Source organism: Mytilus edulis, chromosome 3 (genome assembly GCF_963676685.1).
Source record: "Mytilus edulis chromosome 3, xbMytEdul2.2, whole genome shotgun sequence".
In the NCBI taxonomy this organism is placed as follows: domain Eukaryota; kingdom Metazoa; phylum Mollusca; class Bivalvia; order Mytilida; family Mytilidae; genus Mytilus; species Mytilus edulis.
Genome location: NC_092346.1, coordinates 18,055,519 through 18,078,946, shown reverse-complemented (window position 1 = coordinate 18,078,946; position 23,428 = coordinate 18,055,519). Strand labels below are relative to the sequence as shown.

At 31.6% G+C, this 23,428-nt stretch overlaps 2 protein-coding genes across 8 annotated transcripts in view; one reads left to right on the top strand and one right to left on the bottom strand.

Moving 5' to 3' along the window:
• LOC139515946 (serine/threonine-protein kinase PAK mbt-like) overlaps positions 1–16,848 on the bottom strand; it is a 21,704-nt gene extending 4,856 nt beyond the window's left edge. The window contains exons 1-9 of one of the 3 annotated variants that reach the window (XM_071305726.1): positions 16,633–16,848; positions 10,948–11,200; positions 8,783–9,466; positions 6,538–6,681; positions 4,963–5,151; positions 3,445–3,581; positions 2,387–2,513; positions 1,631–1,756; positions 291–425 (exon numbers count right to left, since the gene is read on the bottom strand). In XM_071305726.1, the coding sequence (XP_071161827.1) occupies positions 291–425; positions 1,631–1,756; positions 2,387–2,513; positions 3,445–3,581; positions 4,963–5,151; positions 6,538–6,681; positions 8,783–9,466; positions 10,948–11,154 (1,749 nt within the window). In that variant the 5' untranslated portion in view covers positions 11,155–11,200; positions 16,633–16,848. Of the gene's footprint in view, positions 1–290; positions 426–1,630; positions 1,757–2,386; positions 2,514–3,444; positions 3,582–4,962; positions 5,152–6,537; positions 6,682–8,782; positions 9,467–10,947; positions 11,201–16,452; positions 16,580–16,632 lie in introns of those variants that run through there. The other 2 variants (XM_071305727.1, XM_071305728.1) reach the window with 2 other exon arrangements.
• The window catches only part of LOC139515947 (RNA-binding protein 34-like), a 22,842-nt gene continuing 13,484 nt past the window's right edge, over positions 14,071–23,428 (top strand). Inside the window, exons 1-3 of one of the 5 annotated variants that reach the window (XM_071305733.1) lie at positions 14,071–14,086; positions 19,320–19,469; positions 20,233–20,420. In XM_071305733.1, the coding sequence (XP_071161834.1) occupies positions 19,329–19,469; positions 20,233–20,420 (329 nt within the window). In that variant the 5' untranslated portion in view covers positions 14,071–14,086; positions 19,320–19,328. Of the gene's footprint in view, positions 14,087–16,416; positions 16,648–16,767; positions 16,942–19,319; positions 19,470–20,232; positions 20,421–23,428 lie in introns of those variants that run through there. The other 4 variants (XM_071305731.1, XM_071305732.1, XM_071305729.1 and 1 more) reach the window with 4 other exon arrangements.

Below are 23,428 nucleotides of genomic sequence, written 5' to 3'. Positions count from 1 at the left end.
TTCCTGGAAAAAATTTGGTTGAGTATATGTCACTGAAGCATGACTGATTATATAATATTGTTTTTGTCATTCTCATGATTTTCTCAGTTTGCCTTTATTTACTGTTTATTCTTTTAAACATAAACAAGTTCAAAACACCTTTGACTATTACATTAAAAAATATCTGCAGTGTAGAAGGAGATATTGCTCACTGCTGTACATATACATTGACGTAAAAAAAAAACTTACAATATTAAAAATTCATAAATACTGTAATCAAATTTAATAAAACAATAAGGCACCACACTTACCCGATTAACATTCTTAAGTTTTGGCGGAGGCATATCTCTTATTCTACGCATAGCTTGAAGTGGTGGCTCGTTGAAGAATGGTGGTTCACCATCTATCATTTCTATCACCATAATACCCAATGACCAGATATCCACCTGTAACAGAAGACAGAATAAAAATAAGTTTTTATAAAATACTGTAAATTCAGAAATTATTGTGTCCATTTATTATTGTGATTTTGTCACTTTAGACTTAAATGCGATTTTAATTATTATGATTTTGAGAAAAATCTGGTTTAATGCGTTTACAATTATGTTGCATTTACACAATGATAACCAGATATTTCTTGCTATTGTGCAATACTGTGCAATTGAAGATTTCTTGCTATTGCACAATACTGTGCAATTGAAGATTTCTTGCTATTGCACAATACTGTGCAATTGAAAATTTCTTGCGATTGCACAATACTGTGCAATTGAAGTTTCTTGCTATTGGTGAATACTGTGTAATTGAAAATTTCTTGCTATTGCACAATACTTAATATAATAATTTTGGACCCTGATTTGGACCAACTTGAAAACTGGGCCCATAATCAAAAATCTAAGTACATGTTTAGATTCAGCATATCAAAGAACCCCAATAATTCATTTTTTGATGAAATCAAACAAAGTTTAATTTTGGCCCCTTTTGGCCCCTAATTCGTCCCAAAATCAACCCAAATCTTTCTTTTGTGGACATAAACCTTGTGTTAAAATTTCATAGATTTCTATTAACTTATACTTAAGTTATTGTGCAAAAACCAAGAAAAATGCTTATTTGGGACCTGTTTTTGGCCCCCTAATTCCTATTGGGACTAAAATTCCCAAAATCAATCCCAACCTTCCTTTTGTGGTCATAGACCTTATGTTAAAATTTCATAGATTTCTGTTAACTTATACTAAAGTTAATGTGCGAAAACCAAGAAAAATACTTATTTGGGCCCTTTTGGCCCCTAATTCCTAAACTGTTGGGACCAAAACACCAAAAAATCAATGCCAACCTTTATTTTATGGTCATAAACCTTGTGTTTGAATTTCATAGATTTCTATTTACTTTTACTGAAGTTAGAGTGCGAAAACCAAATGTCTTCGGACGACGACGCCGCCATTTTTGAGGTCGTATAAAAACCTAGCAATAATTTCTGAATTTACAGTAAGAGATGTTCATATTTTTTTTCTTTGTTAGCAAAGGTCTTTCAATACAAAAAGCATGACTACACTCAGTAGTCTTTTACCAATATGAGTTAACTGTAGTGATGGAAAAAATTTAGCTGTATTGTAGCATAACAAAACTTTTGACAAACGTAATTAGTTTTAGTTACCTCTGGCCCGTATGGTAACCTTGAAATGACCTCTGGAGCCATCCAATATGGTGTTCCTACCAATGACTTTCTTTGGCGTAGTTCTGGCGTGACTTGTGCACAAAAACCAAAATCAGATAATTTAACCTGAAAATTAAAAAGTTTATACAATTTACAACATTCATTCAGAAGCAAATCAGAAAGTACTGTAACAGAGGGTATATTGTAAAACCTTATTCATCTGCCATTACAGGACATTATATATGTTCCCAAAATGTGATTGTTGCATAGTGAGGTCGTTGAAATCAGTATGTCAAATACCTCAGAATCAAAATTGACCATAAGGTCTATGTTCCTTGGCTTTAAGATGTTTGGGTTTGATTATCAATGATGAAGGTAATTCCAGAAAATTTTATAACAAGTTTTTTTCATTTTTTCATTTTTCTCTTAAAACCCCATATTCCTTTGATATATTAGGTTACATCTATGAGTGCATTTTTATACCCATAAGAAATTGGACAGACTGGTAAAACATATAATACAGACTTAAAACTTTTAAATGTGGGAATCAAACACATTTTCTTCAATCTATTCACTCACATAACTTTGAACATCGCTTTCTTTTGCATTTTTGAAATATCACATTAGATATTTGCACAGGAAAGGGTATTTCTTATGAGTATTTATATGTTAAATGTAAGAAATATTCTGTTAACATGGTTTACACATTATTTAATGTTGAAATTATATATTCAAAATATTCTTTAATATATTTACCCTTCCATCATGAGCCAGTAATATTGAATCTGATTTAATATCTCTATGTATAACACCATTTCTATGTAAGAAATCTAAGGCTTTCAGACAGGCTTTACACACAGTGGCTATCTGGTGTTCATCCATCCTAAAAAATATCATATATTATTTAAAATGATAAAAGGTCAAAATGTTAATAAAGAAAATATTTTATAAGGTTCACATAATAATAAAATAAATTTCAAGTTGATTTGACAACTATATATGAGCGTGGATAGGACCTTAATCAGGACTCCGGGATCGACGTTTTTAAGCTCAGGATTTCGGGATTGACCCTTTCGGAACCCAGGAATTTTTTTTTCCAATTTCAGGACCTCGGGATTCCGTTTTTTTATGTCCGGGTTTTCCGGATTTCATGTTTTTAAGCCCAGGATTTCGGGATCAGGACCCCTCCTATCCCCCCTCATATATACTTCATGGTGAAAGTGAGATGCAGGTTCATCCCCTCATATGGCTATCATGTAAAAATTTCGAATCATAATAAGCATGTGTACTGCTTTTTTAAGTTGACCACAACTTCATGATCTTTTACAAAAAAATATTACATGAATAGTGAACCATAAAAATCTTGACCAAAAAGATTAGGATTATACTGTCTAACGATCACATCATTATGAACATGTGTAATAACTTTTAAGTTGATTTGACCACAACTTAGTGGGCTAACTACTTCAAACAAAAACTTTAAACCTGATTAGTGAACCATGAAATATGGCATGTACTTTTAAAAGTTCACATCATAATGAGAGCGTGTTTCAAGTTGATTTGACCACAACTTTATAGTAAACAATCTTCTTGGAACCGACACTTTAACTTGAAACCTGACGGACAATACATATGCGTACAGACAGTGAAAAATAAACGCCCCAAATCATTCAAGGTGTGGCACAGCGGGTGCTTTAAAATAAAAGCAAGGTTAATATACACACATAATTGGCCTGGGAGTAAAGAATTTTTTTTTTACATAGGGATATAGTCCCTTGGATTTTTATGCCATACTTGTTTATATGTGTATATACCTGTTCTGTGTGACTACAATATCAGTCAAAGCTCCTCCTTCAAGGAACTCCATTACTACCCATAATTCATCACCAACCAGGAAACTGTCATACATATCTACAATATTGGGATGGTGATAATCCCTCATGATAACAACCTGAAAAAGAATAAAACAGAGATGAGGGTTAAGATTATTTATGCATTACAAATATTTAATATGATCACATTCTAAAACATAAGTAATTCTACTACTGTAATGATTAGCCAGTCAACACAGAGGTTGTGAGTTCAAAACCCAGCTGGTGCGGGTGCACTCAATTCCAATCTTAATTGACTTTGTCTTTTTTCCTATTGAAGGTCAGTGGTTTTCTCTACATTTTAGGTACTCAGGTTTAAAAGTAGCTTTAAAACAGCAACAATCAATCAAACAAAAAAATTTGAAATTCCTCATGCCTCATTAGTGTGACTATTTATTTTTCCAATTAGTATAAGTGGATTTCTAACTGTATTCTTATACTTATTAATATAGTGATGAATCAAGTTTGATATATTCATACATACAGCTATTCTTAGTCACACTATTTTTAACTCATAATAGTCACAACAAGAATGTGTCCCCAGTACACGAATGCCCCACTCGCACTATCATTTTCTATGTTCTATGTGGACCGTGAAATTGGGGTAAACCCTCTAATTTGGCATTAAAATTAAAAAGATCATATCATAGGGAACATGTATACTAAGTTTGAAGTCGATTGGACTTCAACTTCATCAAAAACTACCTTGACCAAAAACTTTAACCTGAAGCGGGACAGACGGACGAACGAACGGACGGACAAACGGACGGACGAATGGACGCACAGACCAGAAAACATAATGCCCCTCTACCATCGTAGGTGAGGCATAAAAATAATCACTAGTGGAAATAAGTTAACTTGTTTACAGTTTTAGTGCACAACTTATAAATAACAAGAATGTGTCCATAGTACACCGATGCCCCACTCCCACTATCATCTTCTATGTTCAGTGGACCGTGAAATTGGGGTCAAAACTTTAATTTGGAATTAAAATTAGAAAGATCATACCATAGGGAACATGTGTACTAAGTTTCAAGTTGATGTAACTTTAACTTCATCAAAAACTACCTTGACCAAAAACTTTAACCTGAACTTTGCACTATCATTTTCTATGTTCAGTGGACCGTGAAATTGGGGTCAAAACTATAATTTGGCATTAAAATTAGAAAGGTCATATCATGGGGAACATGTGTATTAAGTTTCAAGTTGATTGGACTTCAGCTTCTTCAAAAACTACCTCGACCAAAAACTCAACCGGACGGACGAACGGAGGCACAGACCAGAAAACATAATGCCCCTCTACTGTCGTAGGTGGGGCATAAAAAGAAAAAAAAGTGGTACATGTGCCAATGAGACAACTATTTACCAGATACCAAATGATGAAGAGGTAAACAAATATAGGTTATCATCTAGTCTTCAACAATGAGCAAAACCCATAGAACATACTGGTAGTGAGCTTACCTCATTAAATAACAACTCTCTTCTCTGTTGTTTCCGCAGATCCATCTTTTTCACTGCCACATTTTGACCCGTTGTTTTAGATGTACATATACACACAATGCCTGTTGATCCCTCTCCTATTTTTATGAAGTTTTCCAAGTTATCTCTTGGATCGCCTGGACTTACCACCATTTGTAATGCTGCTCGGAACTAAAAATATCAAATACTTGAGTTAGAAATATAGAGATAAAAAGGATCTAGATTTAAAAAAGATTTGGAACAAAAATGAAAAAACGTGAATCTTTTCAACTAATGATTTTTTGATCAAATGTATGAAAAAAATGTTTATTTCACTTACACTATGAGGGGGGATAGGAACTTTATCGGGACTCCAGTGTTTATAAGCTCAGAATTTCAGGATTAATCTTTTTGGGATCCAGGAATTCTTTTTTAGAATTTCGGGATGTTGGTCAGGACCTCAGGATTTCATGTTTTTAAGCCCTGGAGTTTGAAATCAGGACCCCTCCAACCCCCTTCTAATATGCAATAACATTTCAAATATACTTTCACTTGAATAGAGTGCTTCATTGATGAGGTAATTTCTGGTAAGAAGTTAAATGACAGTTTCCTGCTAAAAATTCAAAAAAAATAAAACAGGTTCTTCATTTCCAATAGACACCATGACTAATAATTCTGTTTCTACCATATGTTGCAGGGCAGAAATTTTGATGAAGATGAACCTTTCAATTTGTAGTTTTGAATTGACACAATAGAACAACTTGGAGTCTGCTTAGTGTTGCTAATATTTTTTTTAATTGTTTGATCTAGTTTAATATCAACTGAAAGTAATCGACTTTAAACTGGTGATTTGTTGTTTATTTGACCACTTTGCTTGATGTAAAATGATTATGAAGCTTTGATGATTTATCGAGGAAAAAAGGGAAAAAAAGGGAGGGGGAGGTGGCTTTGCATAGAGAGAGAATGAACAGTGTTGATAAAGGAATTTGATCACTGACACACATATTTCTTTTCATTCTAAATGGCAAATTACATTTACAAACAAACACATGTACAACACATTTCTATTTAAAAGCAAATCATACAAAAATGGCTGACTAAACACATTCATGAAACTAAAAATATCTTGCAGTTTGACTTTAAATTTGTTCTAATCATGCTTTAAGAATTATGCATCCAATAATTAAATAATTCAGAATACATTTTTGTACATGTATATACAAAACGTATCTGTAAAATAGGAAAATCAGATAAATGACAGTTAAAAAGTGTGAAGCACTGAATTTTTTTCAGTCTCAAATGAACAGCACTACAAACTCCATCCATCTTAGGCGAGTTCAATTAATCAAAGTGTCCTAAAATTGCCAAATAAAAAATGCTTGCCATAGTCTCTTCGAATAAATCATAACTGTTTGTATTCAAATCTATACCTTTATATACATATTCCCCCCACTTTTTTCAAATAGTATACAGAAAAAAAAACACCAAACAAACCCCTACATGATCTCAAGAATCGTGTGTGGACTATGGCAAACATTCATATTTTAATTCTGGCCTAAATGAAAATGATAGTGATACCTGCTCATGCGAAAGTCTCTGCTGCTCCTGTATGGACCCAGGTGGCGGTGCAGTATTGTTGGGGGATTTCGGTGGTGGCTGCATTTTTGGTGTCGGAGAATAATTATTCTGTGAAACTTGCAAGTTGGAAGGTTTGGCTCCACCCTGACACACAACAAACAATAAGCATGATATATATATATATATATATATATATATTTGGCCAAGAAAATCATAACTTAGGGTTATTCCATTGACATGAATATGTGAGGGTAAAACAGGACTTCCAAAAAAACAAAAATAACACAACCAAGATAATTTTATAAATCAAATGGATGTACATGTAAATGAAAACACTAAATCACCCACAACCCATATCTAACGCATGTTTTCCTTTCCTACCCTCCAACATTCATGTCAATGGAATATCCTTTAAATACATGCATACAATTCAAATGCAAAAATTTTGTTTGTTTGTTATAATAACATCACCAGGTAAAATGCTTTCGGGATCTATCTTAAGGAGCAATTGATGAAAAGTTAGTAATGGTGGGCAAGTAATATCTAGATCTTATTCTAAATTTTGCTATGTGGGGATAAGATCCAGATTTTACTAATTTTTTATTAATTGTTTATTTGGATTTCATATATTCATCATGTTCATAGCATTTGTCAAAAGAAATATAACATCGTAACATATAGCTGGTTATTTTCGAGGGGTATAAATATTCGCTTATTTTGGTGGATAGAACAAAATTGCCAAACTAAATTCCACCAATTTAAAAGAGCACATGCAAAGGTATTGATAAAAGTTTTGAATCCACCAAAATAATAACCGCCAAAATATTTTGTATCATACTTATTCAATGAAAATCATGAAATTTTACACCTGTGAAAAAAACAGCTATATGGATACGGTATATGATAAATTTCAGAGAAGATCACTCACAACCACCAAATTCACCATCAAGAGTGATTTTCACTTGAAACATCTTAGTGAATATATATACTGTCCAATCTCATGTATTATACTATTTAGATAGAATTTACACAGGCCTATTGACTATGCACAAAAAGCAATGGATGATTTAACAATTACCATATGACATGCAGTATCCATTATTATAAGTCGGCTTTAATTTAACTTTTTCATGAGATTTAAATTTTAATACATATTTTATTAGAAATTTTTTATTTTTCACACTTGTTTAAAATAAAATGACATTAACCTATCAAATAAACTGATATGAAATGAATAGTTTTATATATTTACATGAAGAATAAAATATATGTGCTTTTAATATTTAAAGGTGGTAAGTTTGTTCATTCAAAATAACACATTATGCAATAATGAGATGAGCGTGTGAATATATTGTATTTCAAGCCATTTCAAAGTGGGGCTATTAACAGACGGTGTTTGAATTATTCAAACAGTTGTCTCCCCTGGCCTTTATTTTTCCTTTTAAATTGAAACTTGTCTAAAATTAAACCACCAATGTAATGTTTGATTGGTGGTTTAATTTTAGACAAGTTTCAATTTAAAAGGATAAGTATGATGTGATGTCATAGCCTTATTTTTTAAATTCCACTATGCTCATACAATTGACATATAAACAGTTTTCTCGCTTCAAATATAAAACAATGGACGTTGATAACCAACCAACAATCAATCAATTAATCGTAAAATAAACAATATAGAATTGGTAAGCAAGCATTTTAAAGGTTTTTGGAATAGGTTTAAATAAGCACATTCTTGTTCATTCAAACACCATGCAAACTACACAAACATGTACATGTAAATATACACACTTGCTCTAAACAAATCATTCTTATGATTCAAATAAATACAAGTCTACCATAATATCTTACAGCAGTATTATTTTTCCATAGCCTGTATCTTGCATATACATGTATATTCCAAGAACAATTTTATTCTTAATGTGGTTTTTTTTACTTTTTTCTTCTTCTTAAGTTAACAAATAACATTCTCATTTTCTTATATTTTCCAATGAAACTTACAAAATAATATCAAAAACATTTTCTTTGGTTTTAATTCAAACTAAGAACATTTATTTTTTTGGTGTTCCTAATTTTTAAATCATCGTAAATTATAAATCAATACCGTATTGATAATAAAAACAAAACAAAACAAAAAGCTCTTACTACATTTTGTACTAATCCTCATCATACATGTACTTGACTTGACATTATAAATGACAACATTCAATCGACAAGTTCTTAATTTTCCTTTGTCATAGAAACTTACCCGATCATACTGTAATCCTGCTCCATTTTTAGGAGGTCCATGAGGCGGTGAATCTGGTCCTCCATGATGACGAGGTGATCTTTCTGGAGGATGCATTGAATTGCCATTCATAGGCATCTGATTGTTTTGTTTATAATCATCATATGGAAACTGTGGACCTCGTCCATCAAAATGAGGTTGATTGTGTTTTGGATGGTGCATGTCTCTATTATCAAATGAACTATTATGACTCCTGTTAAGGTCCTCAGATCTTCGGTCCAATGTCCCATCACGGAAAGGAGGTCCGTCTCTTTGATCGGGAGGATACTCCCTATAATCACGAGGGTCCCTGTGGTCTCGATGATCCCTTGGATCTCTGTGAATGTCCCTTGGATCCTGTCTATCACGAGGATCTCTCATTTCCCTTCGAGGGTCATTTGTTGGATAACGGTTATAATCTCTAGGCTCTTGCCGTGGATCTCCCCTAAATCTCTCCTGGTCTCTGTCATATTGAGGGGGACCACCTCTACTTTGATATGACCTATCATGAGGAGATGGCTCATCCTCCTGGAGAGGAGGATATTCTTGAACATAACGTCTTTGTTGTGGAGGACTTGCTCTGCGTAATGAATTTGAACGTGCAACAGTTACTGACCTAACATCAGGATTATATCCATTCATATGTCTTGGTTCACCAATGATTGTCTAAAACAGAAATATAAATATATGATTCATAATATCATTAAACCTGGTATTTAATTAAAAAAAAAATACTGGAATAACACTTTTTTACATTTTATTGAACAAATCACAACTATTTTATGCATTTCATCTAATATTTCAGTTTTTATAAGAATCCATGTTATTGTGTAGCATTTTTCAATATCAAGATAAGAAATAAGAAAACAAAATCTGGTAAGATCAAATTAAACATGTAATCTTCATGGTTTCAGGCTATGTTGTCACAAGAATTGAAAAATAGACAAGAACTTGTATACATGTATTAAATATTCTTTTATTTTGAATATTTCCAGTATCACTTATAATAGCATTTTTCAAATTCCACAAAAACAAAACATTTTTCATTGTCTCGGGCTATGACATAAAACTGAAATTACAATTGGTAATATAAATGTAATACATCAATATTGCTTGGTTGCTGGAACTCTGTTCTGATATATATACATGTAGCAACCCCCTCACCCTTTTCACAAACACTCACACATTTCCTTTAATTCATTTAAATTGCGTTTAAATTACCCTTAATAAAAACAATTGAACAGACAATGGAAACTGTTAGTAAAACTATTCCTACAGGGATATACATGTCTTGCCTAATTTTTGGCATCAAAGATTTATTTAGGGCTAAGTAGAACAATTTCATTCAATAGGGCATCTTTAATAGTATCTCAAAAGATAATATCAATCTTCATCAAATAGTGAGAGATTCTTTAAAGAGTTTAAAAACAATGTATCATATATAATATTTCAAACTTCCGACTTATATAATCCGAAAAATGATTCATTAGCCTCAGAATGATTTAAGAATTTTAACGATATGATAATGATGTAATTCTTGTGGTTTGAAGAGGACTTGGTGCATGCTGCCTCATCTTTACTCCAGTTTGACAGACAAATGCAACAGCCGCGCCAGATGTTTTAACCATTATTTCTTCAAGATGTTTTGAATTAACTTTCTCTTATCTCCAAGAGCCATGTTAAAACCTTTAATTCCATTTCATAAACTTATAATACTGATTATACCTATTGATAAAAGTACATTCCAGAATCGTAAAATTTCTCCTGTTGTATTTCTGGCATTTAACATATTCTATTCATTGTCAATAGATTAACTGATAAAAGAAAACTCTTGATAATCATGATAATAAGATTTTAATTGCCTCAATTATTTCATGCATTCTATACACTTATTGGAATGAAATAATAAACAATGAAGCTATGATTTTTTCCAATAAAAATTTTCTGCATTGGTATTTTCTCTCTGGAAAAAATTTCTAATTTACATATTATTTCAAGATCATCATCTTAAAATTAATGTTATTTTTAATGGGATATAATTACTTAATAAAACAAAGATCTGTCAAAATGCAATATCTATATCTATCAATAACAACAACAACGAAATCATAATACATGTAATTAACTTAATTACATATTATAATTACCTTTAATGGCTGAATTTCAGTATGTGTGATCCTGGAAGCATCGACAATTGGTTTCCTCCGATCGTTCTCCTCTGGAATAATAATCCCTGTCCATTGTGGAGGGAGTCCCACATACTTTCCCTGGTCCCTATCGAATCCAGTATGGACACGATGTTCAAAGTTACTGGGCTTAGATATTTCTGGTCTCCTTTTTCCTTTCTTAAACATAATTTCCTATCTCTGTGCTGCCAAACTAATCATTAGAAGAAGACACCTACAAGTAGAGACAGGAAGTTTTCACTTCAAAATATTTTTATTATCTAATTCATTTTAACATACTCAATTAGGCCAAATGATAGCTGATTTTTGGTTTATCCTTTTGTACATGTACATATATACATACCTGTAATAAATGTTATTTTTGCATTTTAACCGACTGGGTTTTTCTGTCTAAAAAGTTAATAAATTAATTCATAATTCTTCCGTTCAATTTTCTGTTGACATATTTTAACCAGAAATTTAAAACTTTATTTATTCATTTAGTAAGTTAATTATTCACTTTTTACAAATATATAGTAATGGTTGTTAAGAAAGTGAAGACAAAAGTTATTAAAACTTTTACTGCAAATCCTACCAGACAAACTGTGATACTTGAGAAAGTTTCCGTCAAGACATTTAAATTACCATTATTCTGTTTAATACCAACATCATAATCAATATGACACCATGTATCTGCTGTATTATACTTTTGTGTATAAGGAATAATGATATTAGATGGAATTTGAATAACTGTCAGAGATTAGAAGTTAAAATTTTCAAATTACAAATTAATGACAATAATGTGTACATCATTACATGTATACATCTACACCTTCAATTTGTAGTGATAAATCAACAACAGATGAAAACAATAGAGTTCTTTATATAATTACCATTTAGGTTAAGAACATTTAATAAGTCCCAATCAACTTCGTTGGTATACATGTAGGAAACTAAAGATAATGCACCAGTCCTGGCCTCACGGTCATAAAACTTTCGAGCATGATTTTTGTACTCTGAGCACTGAGCAAAGTTAATGCCTTCAAGGCCAGAAGTTTAGTAAATCATCATGAACATCAAGCATGAAATATTTGGCACTGGACATAAGCAAACAACAATCAATCAATCAATCAATCGTAATTTGTCAGGGGTAAATCATGTAAACAGTATGTTACAGTGCCACTGATTTACGTAATACAAACAGTGATCTCATAACAATAATACATTTTTTAATTGAGTGGGCATGACTTCAACAATGCAACTGCACATGTAATTAAGTGCAGAGACACTTTCAGAACGTTATTTCTGTACAAGTGCAAGGTCTAAATGCTGCCAACAATTTTTTTGTTTTAACTTGGAGCTTATATATCATGTATATTAACCAGCATGGTCTCACTCATGAAACTAATTTTGTATTCGATTTTAAAGACCATAAAAAATATTATCATATTGCTTAGCCTGAATATTGCACCAGATGTTATCATACAATTTAAAGACCACATAACAATATTATCATTTAGCTTGGCCTAAATGCTGCACCTGAGTTATCACAGAGCCTGGAATATTATACATGAGGTCGTGACCATACATTGTTATATCTGATAGGACACAATAACATGTTGGCTAAAAAATACAATGCATAGGAAATAGAATATTATAAGTCAAAATATCCGTTATATTGATGAACATATTTTCATCTTATAAATGATCTTAAATCATATGATGGAATGTTAATGATGTTACCAATTGTTAAATAAATTATTCTGTTATTTCAGTATAAATATACTTTGAGCGTTCTTTTTATAGGAGCTTTTGAAACTAGGAAAAAATCTATATATGTTCTTGGTATTAAATTTACTGGCAAAATTAACTTTTTATAAAAAGTGCTAAAAAAGCACTTTAATATTCTTGCAATACATTTGTCTCACAAATTTTATCAACACCTTATGAGCATTCCTGTTAAAAAATTACTTATAAAAAGTATTGTCTTATTACATACATGTATTTACTAAAGAAATAAGGTCTAAAATTTCTTGTGTTTGTTCAGATATGTATAACTTTACAGAACTTTCTCTAACATCAAGCAGTCTTAAGTTACAAATCAGAAAATAAAGGTCCACTCTATTGATTATTTTTTTCTTAGTTTGAACTGACGTATCAATTCCATTATACATATTAAACGTGTATAAAACTTCTGATAATCTGAAGCATTCATGGGTAAATATTTGTTCTTCACCCTGTACATTCTTTAACCGCTATGGGTGGTTAGCAGAGGTATTTTTTTCATATCACTCAGTTGACATTGAAAATCAAAAATATTGTTGTACATCGTAACATGTACCAGTAACTTACTGCTGATAAAGATAATCTTTGCAATTGAAAATACTTCAGTCTAAGATGGGGGTATTTCTGAGATAGACAAAATCATATGAAAGAAGAGTTTGAATTTTGATGATAAGATTAAAGATATCAAAATTGTTGTACAAGAAAAAAATATTTGAATAAGGTGTAAGTTTGGAATCATATTTAAGTACATAAAGTACTTGATCAATGATTTGCAGTGGATTATAATGGATTTTCCACAGTATAAACATGTATGGTGGCAGCAGCTAAAAACTTTTACACATTTTCATGGTGACCTGTTATAAGTGAGTCTAGTAACATGCATGTCACCACCATTTGCATCTGGTGACTACTGCAGTGCATGTATTTATACTGGTTATGTACAATGATAATGATAATCATACCCATAACCAGGGGGGTTCTGAAAACAAATAAGCACTGTTAAAGTCAACGTTCTGTTCGAATTGTGACTGTAAAGTCAAGTTTGTGAGTCCAAATAACCCCCCCATGAAAATTCCTGGCTACGGGCCTGATAATCATGATATTATGTACAATACCATGGCATCGCTGTATTCACAGAAACCTCTTCATTGTTTTCTTGCATAGCTGATATACAAATGTATGAACTAGCCAAATTGGTTTTAATATAGCACTTTGAATGAAATATGGTGTCTGATCTACATTACATTACATTACATTACATTGTACATGCACATGTACAAAAATGTATAAGCAGATAGATTTTTACATTACATTGTACATGCACATGTATAAAAATGTATAAGCAGATAGAAATATCAGTGTTATATCAGTCAATAGAAAGCTTTATTATCGGGTTTATTGCAATACATGTATCTACATGTAATTAAACAATTAACTCTGTTTCTTTGATTAAATACATAGGTATCAAAATCGCAATCAACAGCATTTTAAATCATCTCTGCTCATTTCAGTCAACACAAACATTAATTTATCATCACTCTCACAGGGATCCTGTCACCATGACATATTTAAGTGTGGCTGTAAGTGGCTGTAAGTGATGCTTAATTTTGTTGTGCCACACTCATTTTGTACTCCCCAAAACACTTGCAAATTCAATTTATATCCCTAATCCAATTATCTTGTCAGTGGCAATTAAAGTCTGGAGTTTAATAAATAATGGTTTGGATACAAGTACACTCTTGCAATTAAGTTTTTATACAAGCAAGTAAAACTTTACAGCAAAACCAACAATAACCAGAGAATTGATAATTACTTGGGTTTCTGATCGGAACACAGTCATGACAGTGGGACTGCGAAACTTTAAAGTGACTAATTTTATTTTTAAAACAAACAGAGAAAGGAAATTGCTTCCTTCAAGGTAATTAGAAGTGAAAAGATAACAAATTCATGTCAAATGTTTCAACACTCCAAATATTGCTTCCTTTAATGAGCCTAATCAGGACAAATTGAAAAAAAAAGAATTGTGAGGTTTTTATTGTTGCTAAAATTGCACTGCGTAAATAATAGAAACACATGTAAAAACTCATATTTTCAATTTTGATCACCTTTTTTCTTTGCAACATTTCCTGAACATGCTGAAATCTTGATAATAATTTACGGCTACAGTTTTATGCCTAGTGTTCACCAGCACAATTTAATAAATGCTCAATTTTGAAAAATGTTTCTTAAACAGTATGTTGTTTGGAGAAGTCATACATGTACATGTACTAGCCAGACTTATAAATGTATGTATAACCATACTGTAAGGACATAAAAAAAAACCAGAATTATGTACAAAAAAAATGTACCAGACAAAAATTACAACAACTGGTTTTAAAAACAAGACAAATAAAGATTCACACCTGCGATGCTTTTAGCTTTAATTACACATTATTTCTTCAGTTTATACAACCAATCCTATCATGATAAAAAATACTCTGTACTGTAAATACTAATGGCATTTTATCAAAACAGAGGAATGCATGTTGTAATAATTATAGAAAGTGTTAGTAAATGCAAGAACATTGGAACTGAAACAATTATTCATTATATGTAGATGCATTGTCTTTGGATGTCTATGAATACTTTTTTGATTGGCATGTTCAAACTGAGAAGTACAGATCAACAAAAGAGCTGATTTTTTCACAGTGTCCTAGGTAGACCTAAATTAGAGGTACTCAGTTCCCCTCTGCCAAATAAGTCATATTATGTGTGATGGGATTGCTTCCTTTCTGAAATTACTTTGTCAGATGTAAGCTGTTGAGCTTTAGGGAAATACATCTTTAGTTCAGTCCGTAACACACAGTCTTGTAACACAGAGGTCCTGGGTTTGAGTCCTACAGGCAACAAGCCATTTTGTAATGAAAATCATGCTTTCCATTTAAAATACACATGCCTAACAAATTTGTAGTTTTCTGACGAAGACTACTTTTAAATTAAAAAAAGTTAAGTTGGAAAATGCTTTTATAATACCATGACAACCTAAATCCAGTAAAAATATGCGATCTTATTCCACTTAAACAACAATTAAGCTTCTAGTTACTTTTAATTATTATTTTTGAAGCATCTCTAAAAATCTGAAAGACACTTTTTGGTCTACAGCAGACATCAACCTACATTGTACAGGTCTACAATTATATTCATATTTCTTTTAATGAAATTCTCATTACTGTGGTGACTGTCAAATGTGAAGTTTTCTGTCAATCAAATACAAATCAATCTTGACCATGAATACTTTATGTACATAGTTGTATACAAGTGTACGTACTTCACCTTGTTCACCAGTACAATACAATTTGTCTTCCGAGGATAGCATACCTCTATAAAATATGGTGCATACCCACTATATAACTTATGTAGCAATAAAACCCTTCAACAAACTTTCAAACTGAACTTTTACTTCCCAGATATAAAATTGCATGCATGTGTAATATGATGTAAAATAAGGGGGAACTTTGGGATTATGTGTGTTCATATTTAATATTGAAAACTAAGTTTTGATAATAAAGATAGTTTATTTAACTTTGCTGTTTATCTAAACAATAAATGTTAATTTGTAAATGTATATTTGTATCATAATAAATCAGAAACAATATAAAGAAGTAGGTCACCTTTCAAATAACTATGCTAAGACTTCCGGTATTACATTTTTCATCAGATTACCTGTATTTTTTAGCACGTTTCCAACTGTATTCCCAACGATATATGAAAGTCCAGTGCAAGAATTTATGAGGAATTGTAAGTGACTAACAATTTGACAATATTCTATGAATACAGAGGAACTATGTGGACAGGATTGTCAACTCACCGATTTACACACCCTGATTATTAAATATTGTTTACCTGTAAAATCCACAGGTATGAACTTATTTCCAAGTGTTTTGCACCGTTAAAACATTTTCATAACAAATTAAAGTTGATTTTTATAGCTTTAAAAGTCCACTAGTTCTCTCTAAATTGTTTCCAGTCTTGGTTAAAGGTAAAAGTTTGGACAAAAATAATACGCTTCCCTTGACGCCATTATTGTCAACCTGAACATCCGGGATATTGAATCGCAATAAATGTCCAACAGATGGCGTACTGCACACCAAAATAAGCAAAGCACATGTATAAATGTAAGATATGTGTAACGAAGTAAACAGTCATTAATTAGTAATTATTTATAGTTATTCATAGCCACAAAGGTTGTTAATGATCAGAAACAGGTTTAATGTCAGTAATTAGAATCAAAAGTGTAAAGTTTGACAAAAAAGGGGGAAGTTACAGTCATGTAATAATACATGCTTAAAGCATGATACTAATATTACCGGTTATAATGGACCCAATGTTACAATGAAATTATCTCAAATTAACAAAAAATTATAAAAATCATCTAGCAATGCCCTACCCTTGTTCATTGGGGTCCCATTGGGTGGTTCTGATCCCGGATCCCGCTTAGGCGCTAACTGTTTTGTCAAATTCCTGTAACCCGCTTACATTATGTACATAAGCAATTCTCATTTTTTTTTCTGAAATCCTGTGCCTCGCTTGACTTCATCTCCTGTTTTCATGGCACAATAATTTGACTTTCACCTGTCACGCTTACAAACAATCGGAAATCCTGCGTCACGCTTAGACCCAAATGAGACTCACTTCATTGACATAGTTGTTGAATATAAAACACATTTTAGTTTACAAATCGAAGGAAATTTATCAGTGATATAGAGATTGTCCAACAACGAGCTGCTCGGTATGTCTGCAATAAATACCATAATACAAGTAGTGTTACAAACATGCTTACTACATTATATTTTCCATTACTAACAGAATGTAGGCTACACACAAGATAAGTAATGATGTACAAATTATCATACCATCTTGTTGCTATTCCATCAGTCAGACTTATAAAAGCAGACTCAAGAACAAGAAAAAAACATCCATACATATGGGCATATTCATACATCAAAAGATTACTACAGACATTCATACTTTCCATACACAATACCACAGTGGAACCAGCTCCCTGTGGTACTAGTTCAGGCACCATCCATTGATAGCTTCAAGGAACAGCTCACTTCAGCTGTTCTCTGTTCTATTAATTAAAAGCATTAATTTAAATTGTACATAGTTTTAATCACAAATTTGATATTTTCATTGCACTTTAATTACATTTTGTTTAAGTTGGGGTAAAGACTTTGTAAATAGTCCAAGTATGTGAACAGTATGTAATCGTCGGATGTCGAAAATAAGAAGAATAAATATGGTCTCTTCTTCTTCTTCCTAGTATGGGAAAGACCCTGTTGTTGAAATCATATGTTTACCTCCGTCATATGCATGCTATTCAATGGTAATTATGATGTTACCATGCATTCCTAATTACACGAAAACCCATGAGAAGAGGATATGTTTATTGGCAGTCTCCAATTTTCTAGTGATCCTCCATTTTGTAACTGCCTATAATTAGATCATGAATAGGACTTGATACTCTTAAATGTTAGGTAATCAAAATGGTAATGATGTCACATATCAGTGCACAGTGAAAAAGAAGAAAATTCACAAATTTGCACTTACATGTGACTTGAACACCGCTTTAATATTCAAAAAAGTTGTTTTAAAAATATTTTTTTTTTTTTTTGAAACAATTAAATCATCTTTATTGCACTAAATGCTGTTTAACAATTTACCTAGCTTACAGCATTAGGCTAAGTATCCCTGTATATCAGTTATTATACATCCAGGGAGAATATATAATAAAATAATTTATAAATGTTAATATTATACAATTAGACATAATACATAAATTAAATTTCAGTCATTAATAATGAAAAAAAATTGTCTGCTTACAAATCGGGAAAAATAACGGATCTACACCGTTTCGTTTTGTAATTATTATGTATGTTTACTTTCTCACAGGTTTTAAAAATATGGAATTTCTGCTAGATGCAACCTTTAGTATGACAGATTTATTCTTTGAAACAAATATCTTTTTTAAGAATGCATTCATTTTAACTAACCACTCTTTCTAAAATTATTTTTTGTATATGGATATTAAATCTACCCAGCATCAAGATGCATTTTCTCCCTTTGATGATAATACATTTTGTAGTTGGAATCTTGATCTAAGCTAATTTGTGCAATATTTGTTTACACATTTTATATCAATAATATATCAAGTGTTTTAATCATCATGATCATTCCTGTATAATCCAAATATGTGTCTGTGGAATTGAGTGACCATTAGCTGGATTGCCTTTTTATGCCCCGTTTATTATTCCCCATTTATGGGCATTATGTTTTCTTGTCAGTGCGTTCGTCTGTTTGTCTGACCCGCTTCATGTTAATGTTTGTCGAGGTAGTTGAAGTCCAATCAACTTGATACTTAGTACACATGCTTCCTATGATATGATCTTTCTAATATTAATGACCATTGGAAATTATACTGGGATGGATCATTTGTGTACTACGGACACATTCTTGTTTTATTTATATTTTTATTGAAATATTCTTTTATATTTATTGTTTTTTTTAAATTCATTTGCAATTTTTTTCAGTAAAGTAAAATGTCAGAAGAATATAAAGTAGGGAGCTTGTCTGATGTCATCAAGAAATCATCAAAAGCAAAGAAGAGCAAATCATCAGAAGGAGAAATAGCCAAGCTAGCTTCATTATTTGCTGCACCAGCTAAAAGATTTGAACCCGAGGTAAGGATTTATAATCCACACTCATTGTACACAGTACATTTAATTTCAAATCTGCCTTCAATTTCAACGTATTATGATTGAAACTCAACAAAACACAAATACACAATTTATTGAGAACAACTATGTGGACTATGACAAAATTATGTCTTCCCTTTAGATATATATCTTTCGACATAACGCTGGAAATGTAACACCTTGAAACACCATTAAAATTTCCATTTTGTGCATATACCGGTACATGTGCACGCAGTTTAGGATTACTGTACTATGCATTTTTTACACCTACAGTTTGGGCAATTCTACTAAAATTTTACATAACATGCACTAGTAATACATATGGAAAAGTGAGTAACTAAATTCATGTAATATGTATGAAAAGAAGTTGTGGTATGATTGTCAATGTGAAAACTCTCCACAATAGACCATATGGCTCAGAATTTAAAAACTATAGGTTACAGTAAGACCTGCAACAATGAATAAAGCCTCTACCACATAGTCAGCTATAATTGAGCCAGAAATGACAAATGCCTAATTTATGTATATGTACAAAATAATGAACCAATAAAAATATTAAACACAGAAACAAATAGCCATTACTGATGTGCATACATGTATACATTAAATATCATGTTTAATTCAAAATCGAGGCCGAGCATGCTCTCTGATTATTCTGATTGATCAATTATAACTTTCCTATTATAGTATAATTGCAATACTGTTTATCATTGATATTTATTCTTACTTTGTTTGATTTAAATTACAGCCAATTTCATATGTCAGTACAAAGATCAAAACACCAGAGACTACCACTGTCACTAAAAACAAAGAGAAGAAAAGTCCTAAAAAAAGAAAGACAGGATTAGACATAAGTGTACCTTCACAGAATCAAGAAGGGTTTGACCCACCACCAGGAGTAGTTCATGAATCATTGCTGCAGAACACTTCAGATAGGTATTCTACTTGAAAACTGTTGTAGTATATTTTCAAGATGTAATCATCGCATACTGAAAATTAACACATTTTCTCAATTATAATACTAAAATTGAAAAATTAGGCATCTTGTAATAAAATGTTTTACAGTGTGCAAACACATATCAATACAACAAACACATAACAAAGGGAAAGTGCAGAAGTTCAGCAAAACATTTGCACCAGGATTATCACCCTTTCTAAAATTGTACACACAGTTGAGATTATCTCCCCTCTAAAATTGTTCACAGATGATATTATCTCCCCTCTTAAATTGTACACACAGCTAAGATTAATTTCCCTCTAAAATTGTACACGATTATCTCCCCTCTAAAATTGTACACATTTGACATTATCTCCTCTCTAAAATTGTACACAGTTGAGATTATCTCCCCTCTAAAATTGTAGACACATCTGAGATTATCTCCCCTTTTAAAATTGTAGACACAAGGCCCAAGACCACATTTAATGACCCCGCTTTTCATTGTTCACAAATATAGTTCCCTTTAATTATAGTGTATTTTTTCTTTATTTTTTTTCTTTCCCTTTCTCATTCATTTCTTAGCTTTTCTGGGGTGGAAATGAAAGAAGAGAGCTGAAATAAACTTTTGGATGTTTTATTTTAACTGATTTTAATAAAGAAAGAGTGATTAGGCCAGGTGCAAAAAGGTTATATTTACAGTCTTTTCGAAACATCTCTTGACTTGCCTATAGGGGTATGGATGTGTATTGGTCAAATTTGTATGATGTAAAGATGCAATTTTTCTGAAAATTGCATATATTTTTGGACTTGTACTGTACATTACACACACAAAAAATTAGACAAAAAGAATAGGCAAAATTTTTTTAATGCGACAAAACGTTATAAAGAAATGATAGAGGAATTAATTGTGGTCTTGGGCCTAAGAGGTGCATTTCAGCAAATTTTGAATTTATACTTTGACAACTTCTCTGAATGATCTATTAGTATTGATTTGTCAAACTATATGAGAAGAAAGGATTTCCACTTTTATTTGATAGAAATTTGTAAAAAAAAAGTCACTTTTCAGCTGATATGCCCAAAAAGTAGCTTTTTCACTTTTTTCAATATTTTTGCAAAAGCAGCATCCTTAATTTTTCTCTGACATTTTTTTTCTGATATCTATTTGTGTTTGTGGTATTTATTTCATGTGTTTTACTCATTTGTGAACTCTGAACACAAAGAAAAGTGGATAAAAGCTTTAAAAGAGTGCAAAATGTGCTGTTTTAATAGTCTAGGTCTAACGGTCCGTACGAAGCAAGTGAAATATGAAGTTCTATGCACTTTAAAATTGTATTTCCTTAAACAGATTACACTGAATCTATATCAAAAGCACTTATTACTGGTTGTTTAAACTTGTCTGTTTCACAGAACACCTTTATTTTTTTCTGTTGGATGGCTGGTGGTAAAAGTATTGGCATTTTAAGACTGAAATTTCATGCAGGTTTTAAACAGTAAATTGAAAAAACTTTGCATCAGACCATACTGTCTACATATATAGTTAAAATCAACAGTCTTGTAACATCCAGGCTTCATATTTGATCATATCTCAGCAAGGATTTGAGCAAAAAGAAGCATATTTCCATCTCCAATATCATTTATATGCAATTTAATATTGAAATATAGGGAACGGCCCAAATTGACAACTAGTTATTTTAAGCTTGACATTGCTTAAGACCATGTAAAACTCATGTGTTATGCTATTTGAAACTTATATTTACATCAAAAGAACATTTATGATATGTAAAATGTTTTGTTTTAATTTAACAACTTCAGAAAATTGTTGTAAGTGGAAAATATTACATTTCATATAAGGCCTCACTTCATTTGAAAACCTCTATTTTTTGGCATAGGCACATATAAAATTAACTTTTGTCAATTTTTTATAAGTCTCGTACATTAAGTATGCTATCATGTACTTTGAATAGATAATATCTTATCCATTGAGACATTAAAAAGTGCAATTTGGTGTCTTTCAGGGATTTTTGAAGCCAAAATTTGAAAGTTGAAATTGTTCTATTTCAACGTCACAATTCAGCAACCAAAGTTGAGATATAAAAAATGCCACATTTTCTATAATATATATCATATGGCTTTGAAACTTTGTAAACTGACTCATAATACACTAAGCTTAAATCATGTCAAGTTTTATTGGTATTGGTCAAGTTTTTGGCCCCTAATAGGCCCAAGACCACAATTAATGACCCTGCTTTTCGTTGTTCACGAATATAGTTCCCTTTAATTATTGTGTATTTTTTCTTTATTTTTTTCTTTCCCTTTCTCATTCATTTCTTAGCTTCTCTGGGGTGGAAATGAAAGAAGAGAGCTGAAATAAACTTTTGGATGTTTTATTTTAACTGATTTTAATAAGGAAAGAGTGATTAGGCCAGGTGCAAAAAGGTTATATTTACACTTTTCGAAACATCTCTTGACTTGCCTATAGGGGTATGGATGTGTATTGGCCAAATTTGTATGATGTAAAGATTCAATTTTTCTGAAAATTGCATATATTTTTGGACTTGTACTGTACATTACACACACAAAAAATTAGACAAAAAGAATAGGCAAATTTTTTTTAATGCGACAAAACGTTATAAAGAAATGATAGAGGAATTAATTGTGGTCTCGGGCCACAATTGAGATTATCTCCCCTCCAAAATTATACACGATTATCTCCCCTCTAAAATTGTAGACACAGTTGAGATTATCTCCCCTCTAAAATTGTACACAGTTGATATTATCTCCCGTTTAAAATTGTACACAGTTGAAATTATCTCCCCTCTAAAATTGTACTCATAGTTGAAATTATCTCCCCTCTAAAATTGTACTCATATTTGAAATTATCTCCCCTCTCCTCTTAATATACTCTACGGAAGAAGACTTACACTCGTGACTGTCTTAATTTGATTTATGGAAGAAGACTGACTTTTATCTTTACTTTTTTTTTTTACAGCTGATTGCATTGAGTGTG